This window comes from Podarcis erhardii (genome assembly GCF_964252035.2).
Source record: "Podarcis erhardii genome assembly, chromosome: 2".
Classification (NCBI taxonomy): domain Eukaryota; kingdom Metazoa; phylum Chordata; class Lepidosauria; order Squamata; family Lacertidae; genus Podarcis; species Podarcis erhardii.
Window position 1 is genome coordinate 776,746 of NC_138498.1, and position 15,670 is coordinate 792,415.

General features: G+C 43.1%; 1 protein-coding gene across 4 annotated transcripts in view; it reads left to right on the forward strand.

Moving 5' to 3' along the window:
- The window catches only part of PBX4 (PBX homeobox 4), a 44,770-nt gene that overhangs the window by 23,175 nt on the left and 5,925 nt on the right, over positions 1–15,670 (forward strand). For all 4 annotated transcript variants that reach the window (XR_014153920.1, XR_014153921.1, XM_081851780.1 and 1 more), the window contains exons 3-5: positions 12,315–12,556; positions 13,584–13,774; positions 15,013–15,148. Coding sequence is in view for 2 of the 4 variants with exons in the window: in XM_081851780.1 (XP_081707906.1) it covers positions 12,315–12,556; positions 13,584–13,774; positions 15,013–15,148 (569 nt within the window). In the remaining 2 variants the exon portion in view is untranslated. The remainder of the gene's footprint in view (positions 1–12,314; positions 12,557–13,583; positions 13,775–15,012; positions 15,149–15,670) is intronic.

Consider the following 15,670-nt stretch of genomic DNA (forward strand, 5'->3'; position numbering starts at 1 on the left):
TTATTGGTTACAGTGATATTTCCTGGGCTAGAAAAGGCTTAGGAAACATTGCAAAGAGCAACCTGGGCATGCATATGGGTAGCATATTCTGTTTTCTTTTAACAGCAATTGGCCTTTATTGTAACATAGCTTTACAGAACTAGGAGAATGCTGCCTGTTTTATCTTTTATTGGGTTTGTTCTCTCCCTTTCTGCAGCTGAAAGAGCATGGATTCGCAAACTCTGCTTAATGAAATGTGTTTCCTGGTGGGATTTGCCTTTCTGGGTGTGCAGTTTGCATCTTTTAAAATGTGCAAGTTGAAATTCATTTCAAGTTGAACATATTTGTACCAAGGGATTGCAGCCCCATAGTTACGTCGGATTTGTTTAGGTCTCATAGGTTTTTGAATGTCTGATGGCCTGTCTGTTCCTTATTTAAATTATGGGGAGCAGATGTTACTGCTTCAAGCAAACAAAGACCTGGTCATAGTGTAGCATCAGGGTTGAGGCTCTGTTTTAACGATAAAGGGTCACAAGCTTGTTCTCAGTTCTGAATCAGTTTCAAATATTGGGCCTTCTGTTTGTGCTCTTCCCTTTTCTCTTCAGTCAAGTGCCCGCATGCTTGCAAGAACCAATGGTAAACTATGAGAAAAATTGGTGTTTCTCTCACTAAATGTGGTGATTCTCTGCCACTATGTCCATTTGGTCAAGTATATATTCTAGGCCACCTCTTGTGTTTTGACTTTTTCTAATTTTAAGACAGACTGCTGATCAACAAGGGCACTTGACATTATTCACGTTTGTTGGAGGGGTCCTAAGAGTGCCCTGATCCTTGAATATAAAGGTTCTTGGCATCCCCCATTGCCCTCAGACCACTGCCTTTATTGAAGAGGAAGAGTTCTGGAATAATTGCAGAAGTTGGTGCTAAGGCAGAAATGGCAACATGAACCTTACCAGAACTACTGGGTTTTAAACCAAGTACTGTATGGTAATGTTTGTCATTGGTTTGATTCATAAGAAAAAAAGAAACATGTTTTCAAGCTGTAAGAAACCAAGATATTCTACCCTCTGATTGATATATATATATAGAGAGAGAGAGAGAGTTGTTGTTGTTGTTTAGTCCAGTGTTTCCCAACCTTGTGCCTCCAGCTGTTTTTGGACTACAATTCCCATCATCCCTTGCCACTGGTCTTGCTAGTCAGGGATGATGGGAGTTGTAGTTCAAAAACAGCTGGAGGCACAAGGTTGGGAAACACTGGTTTAGTCGTTAGTCATGTCCGACTCTTCGTGACCCCATGGACCAGAGCATGCCAGGCACTCCACTGCCTCCCGCTGCCACTGCCTTCCACTGCCTCCCGCAGTTTGGTCAATCTCATGCTGGTAGCTTCGAGAACACTATCCAACCATCTTGTCCTCTGTTGTCCCCTTCTCCTTTTGCCCTCCAACATCAGGGTCTTTTCCAGAGAGTCTTCTCTTCTCATGAGATGGCCAAAGTTTTGGAGCCTCAGCTTTAGGATCTGTCCTTCCAGTGAGCACTCAGGGCTAATTTCCTTCAGAATGGATAGGTTTGATCTTCTTGCAGTCCATGGGACTCTCAAGAGTCTCCTCCAGCACCATAATTCAAAAGCATCAATTCTTCGGCGATCAGCCTTCTTTATGGTCCAGCTCTCACTTCCATACATCACTACTGGGAAAACCATAGCTTTAACTATACGGACCTTTGTTGGCAAGGTGATGTCTCTGCTTTTTAAGATGCTGTATAGGTTTGTCATTGCTTTTCTCCCAAGGAGCAGGCTATCACCATCTGCAGTGATCATGGAGCCCAAGAAGGTAAAATCTCTCACTGCCTCCATTTCTTCCCCTTCTATTTGCCAGGAGGTAATGGGACCAGTGGCCATGATCTTCGTTTTTTTGATGTTGAGCTTCAAACCATATTTTGCGCTCTCCTCTTTCACTCTCATTAAAAGGTTCTTTAATTCCTCCTCACTTTCTGCCATCAAGGTTGTGTCATCTGCATATCTGAGGTTGTTGATATTTCTTCCGGCGATCTTAATTCTGGTTTGGGATTCATCCAGCCCAGCCTTTTGCATGATGAATTCTGCATATAAGTTAAATAAGCAGGGAGACAATATACAGCCTTGTCGTACTCCTTTCTCAATTTTGAACCAATCAGTTGTTCCATATCTAGCTCTAACTGTAGCTTCTTGTCCCACATAGAGATTTCTCAGGAGACAGATGAGGTGATCAGGCACTCCCATTTCTTTAAGAACTTGCCATAGTTTGCTGTGGTCGACACAGTCAAAGGCTTTTGCATAGTCATTGAAGCAGAAGTAGATGTCTTTTTGGAACTCCCTAGCTTTCTCCATATATATATACTTGGCTGCATGTGTCACTCCTAATTGTGAAGCTCTTAGTGCTAGAAGGCACTTGTGGGGGTTTCAGCAAAACATTATTCTGCCCCCCAAAATACTCTCTGGAGAACAGGATAATCCTGGTGGTCAGATCTCCCCCCCCCCCCCCCCGCTGTAAAGATATGCAAAGAGCATCAACAGTGGAAGAATAATGGAAGATGTTGTTATTAATGCTGTGGAGGATATGCAGTGGAGAAGAGGTTCAAAATGGGAACCTGGGAAGTCAGTGTTGTGTCACTCATCACCACTAGAAATACTTCTACCACATGCTCACATTTTGCAGGAGCAATTCAAACATCCCAGTGGATGAGAGAGTCAGAACTGCCTCTCATATTCCCAGAAAGGAGGGTAACTCCATCCTGCCCCCTCCGGTGAGGATTCTTTGTCACCAGGGCTTATCTTGGATCAGAGCTTGGTGGGGGAGTCTGCTGCTGAGGAGGGATGGCTCTTTCTCCTTGGCAAGACAGACAAACAGCCACTACCATGGACCATAAATTAAAGAACTTGTGCTTGAACTTGCATTTTGCTCCTCCCACACATTCCTCTTTACAGTGGTACCTCTGGTTAAGAGCTTAATTCGTTCTGGAGGTCTGTTCTTAACCTGAAACTGTTCTTAACCTGAAGCACCACTTTAGCTAATGGGTCCTCCTGCCGCTGCTCCGCCAATTTCTGTTCTCATCCCAAAGCAAAGTTCTTAACCCGAGGTACTATTTCTGGGTTAGCAGAGTCTGTAACCTGAAGCGTATGTAACCCGAGGTACCACTGTACTTATATGTTATTTATTTATTTATTTATTTATTTGTTTGTTTGTTTGTTTGTTTGTGAACCTGAAGGCAGGGACCATCTTAGAACTGATTTTTGTTAGCAGCTCTGAGAGCCTTTTTGGCTTATAATGCTGTTAATAAATAATCAATAAATAATCAACTAATGGTACGGAGATGGGTCAGGGATTTTCAGTAATTATTGCTATGTTCAATAGTGTGCCCCTTTTGAAATTCTGCTCCATTTTTAATTGCAGTGGTGTAGGTAATGTTTTTCCTTGACATAAAATGTGCATTAGCAGAAAATTTGTCAAAGCAGTGTAACAATGCTTTTAGCTGCCCGCCCCCTGTCCCCCCAAAACAGTACTTCTGTCTTGTCAGGATTCATCCTCAATCTGTTAGCCGCCATCCATCCTCCAACTGCCTCCAGGCACTCACACAGGACATTCACCGCCTTCACTGGTTCTGATTTAAAAGAGAGGTAGAGCTGGGTGTCATCTGCATACTGATGAACACCCAGCCCAAACCCCCTGATGATCTCTCCCAGCGGCTTCATATAGATATTAAAAAGCATGGGGGAGAGGACAGAACCCTGAGGCACCCCACAATTGAGAGCCCAGGGGTCTGAACACTCACCCCCCAACACCACTTTCTGGACACAGCCCAGGAGGAAGGAGCGGAACCACTGTGTAACAGTGCCCCCAGTTCCCAGCCCCTCTAGACAGTCCAGAAGGATGTTATGGTTGATGGTGTCAGAGGCCGATGAGAGATCCAGCAGAACTAGGAAACAGCTCTCACCTTTGTCCCTAGCCCACCGGAGATCATCAACCAGCACAACCAAGGTAGTTTCAGTCCCATGGTGAGGCCTGAATTGGAAGGGATCCAAATGGTCCGCATCCTCCAGGCGTGCTTGGAGTTGTTCAGCAACCACCCGCTCAATCACCTTGCCCAAGAATATTTGAGACTGGACGATAGTTGGCCATATTGGCCGGGTCTAAAGATGTTTTTTAAGAAGCTGTTTAATGACCGCCTCTTTCAGCGGGTCTGGGAAGTCTCCCTCGCAGAGGGAAGCATTCACCACCCCGCAGAGCCCATTGCCCAGCCCTCCCCAGCTCGCTTTTATTAGCCAGGATGGGCAAGGATCAAGGAGACAGATGGTTGGTTTCACTTGTCCAAGCAAGCCTGTCCACATCCTCGGAGGTGACAGATTGGAATTGATCCCATGTAACATGACTAGAAGGGACACGGGTGGCGCTGTGGGTTAAACCATAGAGCCTAGGACTTGCCCATCAGAAGATTGGCGGTTCGAATCCCCGCAACGGGGTGAGCTCCCGTTGCTTGGTCCCTGCTCCTGCCAATCTAGCAGTTTGAAAGCACGTTAAAGTACAAGTAGATAAATAGGTACCGCTCTGGCGAGAAGGTAAATGGCATTTCCGTGCGCTGCTCTGGTTCGCCAGAAGTGGCTTAGTCATGCTGGCCACATGACCCAGAAGCTGTACGCTGGCTCCCTTGGCCAATAAAGCGAGATGAGCGCCGCAACCCCAGAGTCAGCCACGACTGGACCTAACAGTCAGGGGTCCCTTTACCTTTAACATGACTTTACCTTTAACATGACTAGTCAGGACTCTAGCACTCTTCCGCCCCGGCCCTGCTCCCATGGTGGAGTCTACCTCCTTATGAATCCGAGCGACTTGATATCTGCGAAAAACTTTGCAAAAGCATTGCAGGAGATCTTGGGGTCCCTACCAGGCCCTGGTGACGAAGGTGGTTCCGATAGATGTCGAACCACCTGAAAGAGTCTCCTGCTGCTGTTTTCTGCAGATGCAGTGGAGGCGGTGAGGAAGGTCTTCTTTGCCGTCACCATTGCCACTTGGTAGGCTCGACGTTGAGCTCTAGCCCGTGCCCAGTCTGATTCAGAATGATTTTTCCACCACCGGTGCTCTAGCCGTCTCAACGATTGTTTCATCACCCTCAGCTCCAGGGAAACCATGGGGCTGTCCAGGCTCTATGCAACCGGAGAGGGCGCTTCGGAGCCAGACAGTCAATAGCCCTGGTTAACTCCGCATTCCAGCGGGAATCAGCTGAAAGGCCATCAACTTGGGATAAAACATCCCCTACCACTCTCTGGAAGCCAATTGGATCCATTAAGTGGCAGGGCCGACCATCCGAATCGGTCCCACCTCCCTGCAGAGGGGAAGGGTCGTGGAGAAGTTTAGAACTTGTTTTGTACACTTTAGCAATTTTACTCGGTGTTAGATACCAACGATATATTGTTTTCATATTACTTTCTTTCAACGAACAGCATGTAGTAAATTTTATTTCCTCTTTCCCAGGATGAAAGTTGGATATTATATCCAAAGTCTCTAGCCGAATGTATCATCACTGGCTTAACTTCTTCGTCTTTTTTATTCCATTCTAAAATTAATTTGTACATTTTTGATAAAACTTTCACATTATTTTCCAACAGATCTATTTCAAACCTCGATCTCATATCGAAACCATTTTTTGTCAACCTTGAAAACATCATTTAATTGATGATACTGCATTCAGTCTGTTAACAATTCTCTAATATCCTCTTTTTTCAATTTTAATTGGTCTCCTGCCTCTTTTAACAAGTCTTTATAGGTGGCCCACTCGCTTCTCATATTTACTTTTTAAACTGAGATTGCTTCCAATGGAGAAATCCACCATAGTGTTCTTTGTTCTAATATATTCTTGTACCTATCCCATACCTCGTAGATTGACTTTCTTATCAAATGGTTAAATAATTTCTAAACTGCAATCAATAAAACAACGGCAAGCCACAGTGCATAAAATAATACAATACAAATTGAGAAGCAGAGACTGGAGGGTGGAGCAAGGCAGGTGGAAGGAGGCCTTGCCTGATAAAGTCTCTCCCCTCACATTCATTTTTGCAGCAGATATTCTACCCCAAAATGATAATTTCATCCTTCCCCATACTTCAAAATCCTTCTTAATTTCTTTCCATGTAGGTATGTAATAGACGTTGTATACATTTATATTTTTGGCAGTTAACCATACCCTAAATATTCAATTTTCTTCCCCACACGTATTTCTGTGATCCGTTGTAATTTTTCTTTTAATAGTACATTCATATTTTTCACCGACATTTTAGTTTTTACCTTTAGTTTTGAGTTTAAAATGAGCCACTTGGTTTTATACTTTTATACTTTCCTCTGCTCTTATAATGTTCACCAGAACTTCAAGGAACCAATATAAACAATAATGGTGACAGGGGACATCCCTTTCCTGTTCCTTTTGTAACATCATACTTTTCAGCTGGGTCGCGGGTGGCGCTGTGGGTAAAACCTCAGTGCCTAGGACTTGCCGATCGCACGGTCGGCGGTTCGAATCCCCGCGGCGGGGTGAGCTCCCGTCTTTCGGTCCCAGCTCCTGCCCACCTAGCAGTTCAAAAGCACCCCTAAGTGCAAGTAGATAAATAGGTACCGCTTTATAGCGGGAAGGTAAACGGCGTTTCCATGTGTTGCGCTGGTGCTGGCTCGCCAGAGCAGCTTCGTCACACTGGCCACGTGACCTGGAAGTGTCTTCGGACAGCGCTGGCCCCCGGCCTCTTAAGTGAGATGGGCGCACAACCCTAGAGTCGGACACGACTGGCCCGTACGGGCAGGGGTACCTTTACCTTACTTTTCAGCTACAATTCCCAACACTGGTTGCGTTGTGGTCTAAACCTCTGAGCCTCTTGGGCTTGCTGATCAGAAGGTCAGCAGTTTGAATCCCCACGATGGGGTGAACTCCTGTTTCTCTGTCCCAGCTCCTTTCAATCTAGCCATTCAAAAGCACACCAGTGCAAGTAGATAAATAGGTATCACTGTGGCAGGAAGGTAAACGGCATTTCTGTGGACAAACAGGGAGATGAGTGCCGCAACCCCAGAGTCGCCTTTGACTGGGCTTAACCGTCCAGAGGTCCTTTACCTTTACCTTTTACCTACAATTCCCAGCACCATTAACTACAATTCCCAGGGTTCTTTGGGGGAAATCACGTGCTTTAACTGTATTGTGTGTTTGCATTCTAGATTTGACCTGAGAGCATCTTTCTGTTCTTCTTTTTTTAATGCTGAAAGTATCTTTGAACGTATGCCCATGCACTTTGCGGAGCAGCAGCACATATTAGTGTTTCTAGTTGCTTTTGCATGTGCAGCCTGATCCTATGCTTTCTTACTCCCAAGCAAGTAGGCATAGGAATATATTCCAGTAAAATCTTAGTTGGCAGCTCCTTTAGCTGTGGTCATATTCTGAACTGAGCCAGGACAACACTGAGTCATTGGATGGAGCCAGAATACTTGAGCTGCTGATATATATGGAAATTAGCTCATTAAACTATCTTCTTCTCAGTGTTAATAGCAGCAGCTGAGGTTTATAAGGAAGGGAAGACTCTGCCAAAGCTGCTGCTTCTGCTCAGTAGCACTAAGGATGAGGAATCAGAAGGGATGCTTCCCAGTCTCTCATCCTCCTTGATTTTAATGGAGTTGCATGGCCAAAATATTTCATCTTGCATCTGAGGGTAGATTATAAGGTCCTTGGGATCAGAGGGTGTGTTGTGGTCCAGGTGCAAAGTAAGTGGGGTTGGGCGCTCAGGCCTGCAGAGGCCTCGACTTGTTCTACATGAGCAAATTAAGGATTGCCATTCAAATACTTAGATCAGGCATCCTCAGCCTTGGCCCTCCAGATGTTTTGAGACTACAATTCACATCATCCCTGACCACTGGTCCTGCCAGCTAGGGATCATAGAATTATAGAATCATAGAATCATAGAGTTGGAAGAGACCACAAGGGCCATCGAGTCCAACCCCCTGCCAAGCAGGAAACACCATCAGAGCACTCCTGACATATGGTTGTCAAGCCTCTGCTTAAAGACCTCCAAAGAAGGAGACTCCACCACACTCCTGGGCAGCAAATTCCACTGTCGAACAGCTCTTACTGTCAGGAAGTTCTTCCTAATGTTTAGGTGGAATCTTCTTTCTTGTAGTTTGGAACCATTGCTCCGTGTCCGCTTCTCTGGAGCAGCAGAAAACAACCTTTCTCCCTCCTCTATGTGACATCCTTTTATATATTTGAACATGGCTATCATATCACCCCTTAACCTCCTCTTCTCCAGGCTAAACATGCCCAGCTCCCTTAGCCGTTCCTCATAAGGCATCGTTTCCAGGCCTTGCATCGTTGGGAGTTGTAGGCCAAAAACATCTGGAGGGCCGAGGTTGAGGAAGCCTGTCTTAAATATTAGCATTGTCACTTAAGCTCAACCACTGAGCTCCCTCTCTCCTTCCAGTTTCTCTTGAGTGAAACCTTTAACCACTGTTTGCCAGTGCTGCTGTTTTTGTTGACATTTGTTGCCGTTTCCCTAACACTAGTTGAACCTTATCTTCCTTGGTCCCTGAAGAGAACTGGACATTTCAGCCCGGGCTTAACTTCAGTTGACTGAATCAGCTTGATCATCCTGTGTCTGCTTCTTGAATATTTCAGTTAATCAATAGATATGTTTTTGCTCTCTAGTAGCACAAATGTTCCATCATAAGAGAGGACTATGAGCCCTGCTGCTCTGTTGCTACATGGAAAAGAAAAATCTGGACTGGAAAACAAGCCTAACAAATGGCATATCATTCTTGTTTTGGCACCGGTGCTCTCGTACAGTTCATTACAGCACCGCAGCATGTTAATTAATGATATGTAAATATATTGCAATGATTGCATTTGCATATTGAGTGAGGCCTCAGTACCTTAGGTTGTGATGTGTTTTAATTAAGGGCTAATTAGAAATGATGGGAATTTCACTTGGCTCAGTCTAATTATTTTCCATTTTGATGAATATGTAGAGAGTGTTATGATTAGCTATCAGAACAAGCCATGGCATGTTAGTGGATGTGGCTGCCCAGGTTCTCGGGGGTTTATGGGGCTGAGAATTGTCCATTAAAAGCATTCATAAAAATTAGGGCTGCCAACCAATGGAAAGGTTTCTTTTAGTCAATTTATTGTTGTACTATTACTCATTTAATTGATTAATTAACTGATAAATATTAAAGTAATTTGGTTCAAGTGATTTTTTGAGGCTATTTAATGAAGATAACAGTTCTCTCAGCTAATTAACAGAGACAAATCCATTCTTTCCTTGGAAAATAAAGTGCTTTGTCTGAATGAAGAGAAGCTCTTTTACATGGGAACTTAAGTTACCATGCAATTAAAAGCCCACACTATAACCTGTGACTAATTTTTGAATCCTGTTAAATCTTTTGGATTTAATAAAAATTATTTATGACTAATAGAGTTTCTGAGAGCTTCTTTCAGGTCTGGTGAGATGAATTCTGCATTTAGGATGCAGGTGTGTACACACTGGGTGCTTTGCTGCAACAGGTGGCATTGCAAATGCTCACAGCCATTCGACTCCTACACCCTGCCAGTTGATGTTCTGGGCAGAGCTATTCCTGAGTCCCAGGTGATCTGCATTATCTGAGATCCTGTCATTGCTCAGCCGTTGTGCTCTGCCCTGCCTGGGCTAGGAAAGTTGGATTGTGGAAAAGGCGGAAAGTGTGTTGAGGCCCTGCCTCTCTTGCAGCCCCATTCCACCTACCTTGGAGAGCACAGAGAGAGAGTAAGGGTGGGAAGTGTGTGGGGCTGCAGGAGAGGCATAGGGACTAAATGAGAAATATGAAGCAGCAACCTTGGCCTGCACACACATGAAAGAAAGCAACCAATGTGGGATGACTCTTTTTCAAACCTCTCTTCTTTTTTTAGTAACATTTTATTAATTTTCCAAAAATAACAAACATAAAAAACGGTAACAATACAAAAACAAAACAAATTAACTTCCCTCTAATCCCTTTCTTGGTTCAATTATTTATCAAAATACTGCATGTCCATTATTAAGTTTCTAACATATTTAAATCATCTATTATCCATTTATGATAATATTACAAGTATTCTTAAAACCCTGCTAACATTAACCTGTGTACATTGCTTCTGTATATATGCAATAAACATCTTCCATTTTTCCTTAAATTCATTATCGTCTCTTCCTCTTAATTTCATCATCATTTTTGCCATTTCAGCATATTCCATTAGTTTAACATGCCAGTCTTCTTTAGATGGGACACCATCTACTTTCCAATGTTGGGCTAGTAAAATTTGTGTGGCCGTTGTTGTATACGTAAACAGATTCTTTTGTGCTCTTGGTAGATTCACTCCTATTATAACTATTAAAAAAGCTTCTGACTTTTTAAATAAAGGTTATCCTAAACATTTTCTTCATTTCATTATAAATCATTTCCCAATATTTCTTTATAATATAGCAATTAAAAAAATGTCCCCTCTGCTACTTTACATTTCCAACACTTGCTTTCCTTAGTTTTATACGTTTTTTGCTAATTTAACTTGAGTTAGATACCATTTATACATCAATTTCATGTAATTTTCTTTAACCGCCACACATGTTGTAAATTTTATATCATTCTTCCATAATTTTTCCCATTCCATCATCTGAATATTATGTCCCACACCTTGTGCCCATTTAATCATGACTGACTTAACCTCTTCATCCTTTGTTTCCCATTCCAACAACAGATTGCACATTTTAGAAATTAATTTCATTTCATTTTCTATTATTTCTCTCTGAAAAGTTGAGATTTCATACGCAAATCCTATCTTTTTATCATTGTTAAACATTTCATATAACTGAAAATATTGCAACCAATCTGTTACATTCTCTCAGATTTCATTAAAGTATTTCCATTTTAATTGGTTCTCTGTTTCCATTAACAACTCTCTGTTGGGTCACCTTAGACCAGGCATAGGCAAACTCAGCCCTCCAGATGTTTTGAGACTATAATTCCCATCATCCCTGACCAGTGGTCCTGTTAGCTAGGGATGATGGGAGTTGTAGTCCCAAAACATCTGGAGGGCTGAGTTTGCCTATGCCTGCCATGAACTACTGAAGATAAATTGGAACGAGGGAGAATCTTGTATACTACTTGGAGGAAAGGGGCAATGAAAATGTAACCCCTTCCCCCTCCTCAGCATCTACCATATTTTTTGCTCCATAAGACTCACCTGACCATAATGCAAGGAAAAAAATATTCTTTAAAGGGAGTGCTGAGCAGAGCCTGCATGCATCCCAGGCTCTGCTCAGTGCTCCCTTTCACGAGCCGCTTAGAGCGTGTGCTTAGAGCGCACACTTAGAGCGCTTGCAGGCTTTTCCCCAAGGAGGGAGAAGGGCAGCCCGTCAGTGACGGTTGCCCTTCTCCCTCCTCAGGGAAAAGCCCCCAAGAGCTGCACACATGCGCCGCTCTTTAAAGGGAGCGTGGTTCTTGGGGGCTTTTCCGGGAGGTGGGGGAAGGGACTGAGGAGCTAAGCCAGAAGCTAGAGCTGCACAGCGATCCCTCTTGCTGTTCTGGCTTCTGCGATAGCTGCGCAGCCTGCATTCGCTCCATAAGACGCGCACACATTTCCCCTTACTTTTTAGGAGGAAAAAAGTGCGTCTTATAGAGTGAAAAATACGGTATTTTCCAGGCTCATTTTTTTAAAGGCTCCAGTGTCTACTGGGCATATGGGTTTTTCCACCCATGGAAGAAGCTGTCAGTTTGTACTACATAGCAGTCAACGGCTGCTACAGGTTTCTTCTGGCCGAGGAAATGGCACAAAACTGCTCTACACCACTTCCATTTTAAAAAGTGAACCTCTGGGACACTTGGCTTTAGAGAAGACTTCAGAGATCGAGAAGGAAGCTTAGGAAGGAGTTCCAAATGACAATATAAAATAGTCAAGAATTTGTTGCACATGCTGAAGTTTGCATTAGGCTATGCTCTCCCTTGGCCTTTGAATGTGTTCGATGTGTGCTTCTGTATGGAAAATGCAAATAGTTTGGGATGCTATTGACCATATGTGTCTTCCTGCTTTTTTGTTGTTTTTCTGGAGATGTGCCATCTCTTCTCTAGCCTCAGCTCGCTCCTTTGAGTGCAATTGCATATGAAGCATAAATAAATTATTCAATCTTTGTTAGCCTTTTGTTTGGGTGCTATGCATTCTGAGGTCATGGTTGTTACTGTATGTGCAAAGAGATCATGGGGCAAATAAACTCCTACTTTGTTTTCTCTGCTTCTGAAATAATCCTCTGCTCCCTATTTATATTTATCCAGTGTTAAGTATACGCGGTATTCAGGAAGAAGATCCCCCTGATGCTCAGCTAATGAGACTTGATAACATGTTGCTGGCAGAGGGTGTCTCCGGGCCGGAGAAGCGGGGAAGAGGAGGACCTGCGGCCATAGCAGCAACTTCAGGTGGCTGTCCAAATGACAATAGCATTGAGCACTCTGACTACAGGGCCAAGCTGTCACAGATCCGACAGATATACCACTCTGAGCTAGAGAAATATGAACAGGTGATCTTTCTGCATGGAAGAGTTTTTATCCTCTCAGTTAAAAACAATTGTTTTTCCTTTGCGATCACAGAGCAGGGAGTATACATCCAACTTTTGACTGGGCTGAAGTAAAAGTGTTAGTCTATTCTCCATAGACTATGGAGAATAGACTGATATGTAGTTGTAAATATTGGTACAAGGAACCATGTAGGGGATGGAGGGAAGTCTGGAGATTCAGAGAATCTCAGAGTATGTTTATTTAAACAATTTTGTTATAAATTTGTACTTGTAAAAACAAAAAAATATTAGATGGGGGGGGAAGAAGAAGTAAAAGTATTTGGGGGAATAAATTCATTTAGGCTGCCGTCTTGTGTCCTTTTGTGAGCTTTTATGTAGCTTCAGGATTATGACCTTTTCTAATTCTTGGTTGCATTAAATGTGGCTGAGTCCATAGCGTTAGGTGGGCATTCCTCTTTGCCACAGACCAGTGGTTTGCAGAGATCGCTTCCTTTCTTCTCCAGGAGCCAACACCAGCTTATGTGTTTCATAGGGGGATTTTGTACAGAGGTCTTCAAAATTCTTCCTTTTTCTCACACTTTCTCACTGACTTTCAACAGAGCACAGTCTGCTTTTTGCAGAGATTGGTACAGCTGATTGGCCTTTATGTGTAGATATGGGCAAATAAAAATAATTACAAAACAAATTGGGTCAAGCCATAATGTATGCAGCAATATTAGTGTAAAAAGGTATTTAAATACCTGCCTATTAATAATAAAATGTAATGGCCCTCTGCAGTTTTTAAAAAAATCAGACCTGTGTAACATAGACTACAGAATATGCTGTTTCTACATATTAAATCTCACAAAGACACCTAAAGTATATTTTTAAATATTATAATCTTGTATTAATATTTAGACTGCATGTGATGCCAAGTTATCTGCCCCTTGTCTAGTCTGTTGTGTAATTATCACTCCCATTTATTTATAAGTTTTGAATTAAATGTGACCGTTGCTTGAGTACAATATGCCTCTCTGCTTCTTATTTCCAGGCTTGCAGTGAGTTCACCACCCATGTGATGAATCTGCTCCGAGAACAGAGCAGGACGAGGCCAATTTCACCCAAAGAAATTGAGCGCATGGTGAATATAATTCATGGAAAGTTCAGCACCATTCAGATGCAGCTGAAACAGAGCACTTGTGAGGCTGTGATGATCCTGCGCTCACGGTTTCTGGATGCAAGGTAATACATGATCAAGCCTCAAGGGAGACCCTTCTTGTGTCCAGGGTCTTGGTGGCATAGAAGGCTGTACAAAGTGTGACACTGGGCACAATGGGAAAAGACAATATTGAACCTGATACAATGCGTAGACAATAAACACTGGCAGCTATTAGCATCTATGGTTTAGGTAAAGGTAAAAAGGTAAAGGACTCCTGGACGGTAGAGTCAAAGGTTATGGGGCTGTGGCGCCTATCTTGTTTCAGGCCGAGGGAGCTGGCGTTTGTCCACCCACAGTTTTCCAGGTCATGTGGTCAACATCGCTAAACCACTTCTGGCGCAATGGGACACTGTGACAGAAACCAGAGTGCATGGAAACACTGTTTACCTTCCTGCCACAGTGGTACCTATTTATCTACTTGCATTGGCATGCTTTCAAACTGCTAGGTTGGCAGGTGCTGGGACATCTATGGTTTAACAATATCCTGTTTGGGGTGCAATCCAGCAAATTCACCCATGAACTGTGGTGTTTGCTATTTTTAATTATGCAAGTTGCATTTATATACCTTGCATTGGAAACATCAAGTTTAGCCCCAGTTTTATGATTTCCTGGGATCTGCCTCCTGTATGGAGAGCCACCTTTTGCCAGATGCTTCTGCAGTAGGAAGAGTCATCCTCTTTCTCCAGACTGACCCATCTAACCCAGCATTATCTATTTTAGTAGCAGATTTCCACGGTCTTCGTTGGGGCCATTTCTCAGCACTAGTTAACTGATTGTTTTCACTGCCATCCTGGGAGTTTTATTCAAGGGTAGAATCGAAATAAATAAACTGGAATTGCGAGGGCCAGAGCCTAGGAACTGTATGTAAAGGATGTGTTCGGCCACTGAGATATGGTTCCTTGTTCTTTGTGTATTCCTGCTCTGAAATGTATTATCTGTTATCTGAAAGTTTTCTGTCTTGAATTTCAGGAAAGTGTGCTTTAGATTTGGGGGGTAATCAGGGATTTAATCTGTCATATCACTTTGTAAGTATTTTTAGTTGTATTTAGAGCAGTCTACTTAATCTTGGCTGCCCTTTCAGTCCAGATATAGATATATATACACACACACCTCATGCCATGCTTACTCCGTCTTCCCATTTGGATAAAATCTTTCCACTGTGTGCTTTCCTGCAGCCCTCCTTGGCTCTTCCTTAAGCCCTTGGGCCAGCACACAGTGTGCTCTGACATCAACTGTATGAATAATTTCAATGTGTTCCCAGGCGTAAGCGGCGGAACTTCAGCAAGCAGGCAACAGAAGTCTTGAATGAGTATTTTTATTCTCACCTGAGTAACCCTTACCCCAGTGAAGAAGCCAAAGAAGAACTAGCAAAGAAAGGAGGCATCACGGTCTCACAGGTGGGTGGTCCATCTCCAGTGAATGTGGTTGTCTGTTTTTCAAACATTTGTGTAGGCAGATGCTTGTTTCTGACCGTTGCATCCTGTAGACTTTAAACAAAGGTTTTCAAAATTTTGCAGAATTTCATGTAAGTTTTCTTCTTTTTGAAAACGTTTAATCATTGTATAAAAGACTAAAACAACAGTTAAAAATTGTAAGAAACCATGGTCTAGATTCAAGTAACCCAGTGCACTACCAGAAGCCAGTGCAAGGGCTTCCTCTTGCCGCCCCACCCCTAAATCCACTCAGGGGTGGGGGGTGAGGGTGGGAGAACCTTGAACATGGTGCCAGGGAGGAAAGGGGAGATTGTTCCATCAGGCAAGCATTTCTGCTTGCCAGATAGAACAGTCATGCTGGCACAATGTTGAGTTCCACCCTACATGGAATGTACCTATGAAGTGTAAATTCTATTTGTAAAGCAATATATTTAATTACCTAATATAGGTAATTAGTTTAATTTTTGTTTTCATTTAGAGAAATAT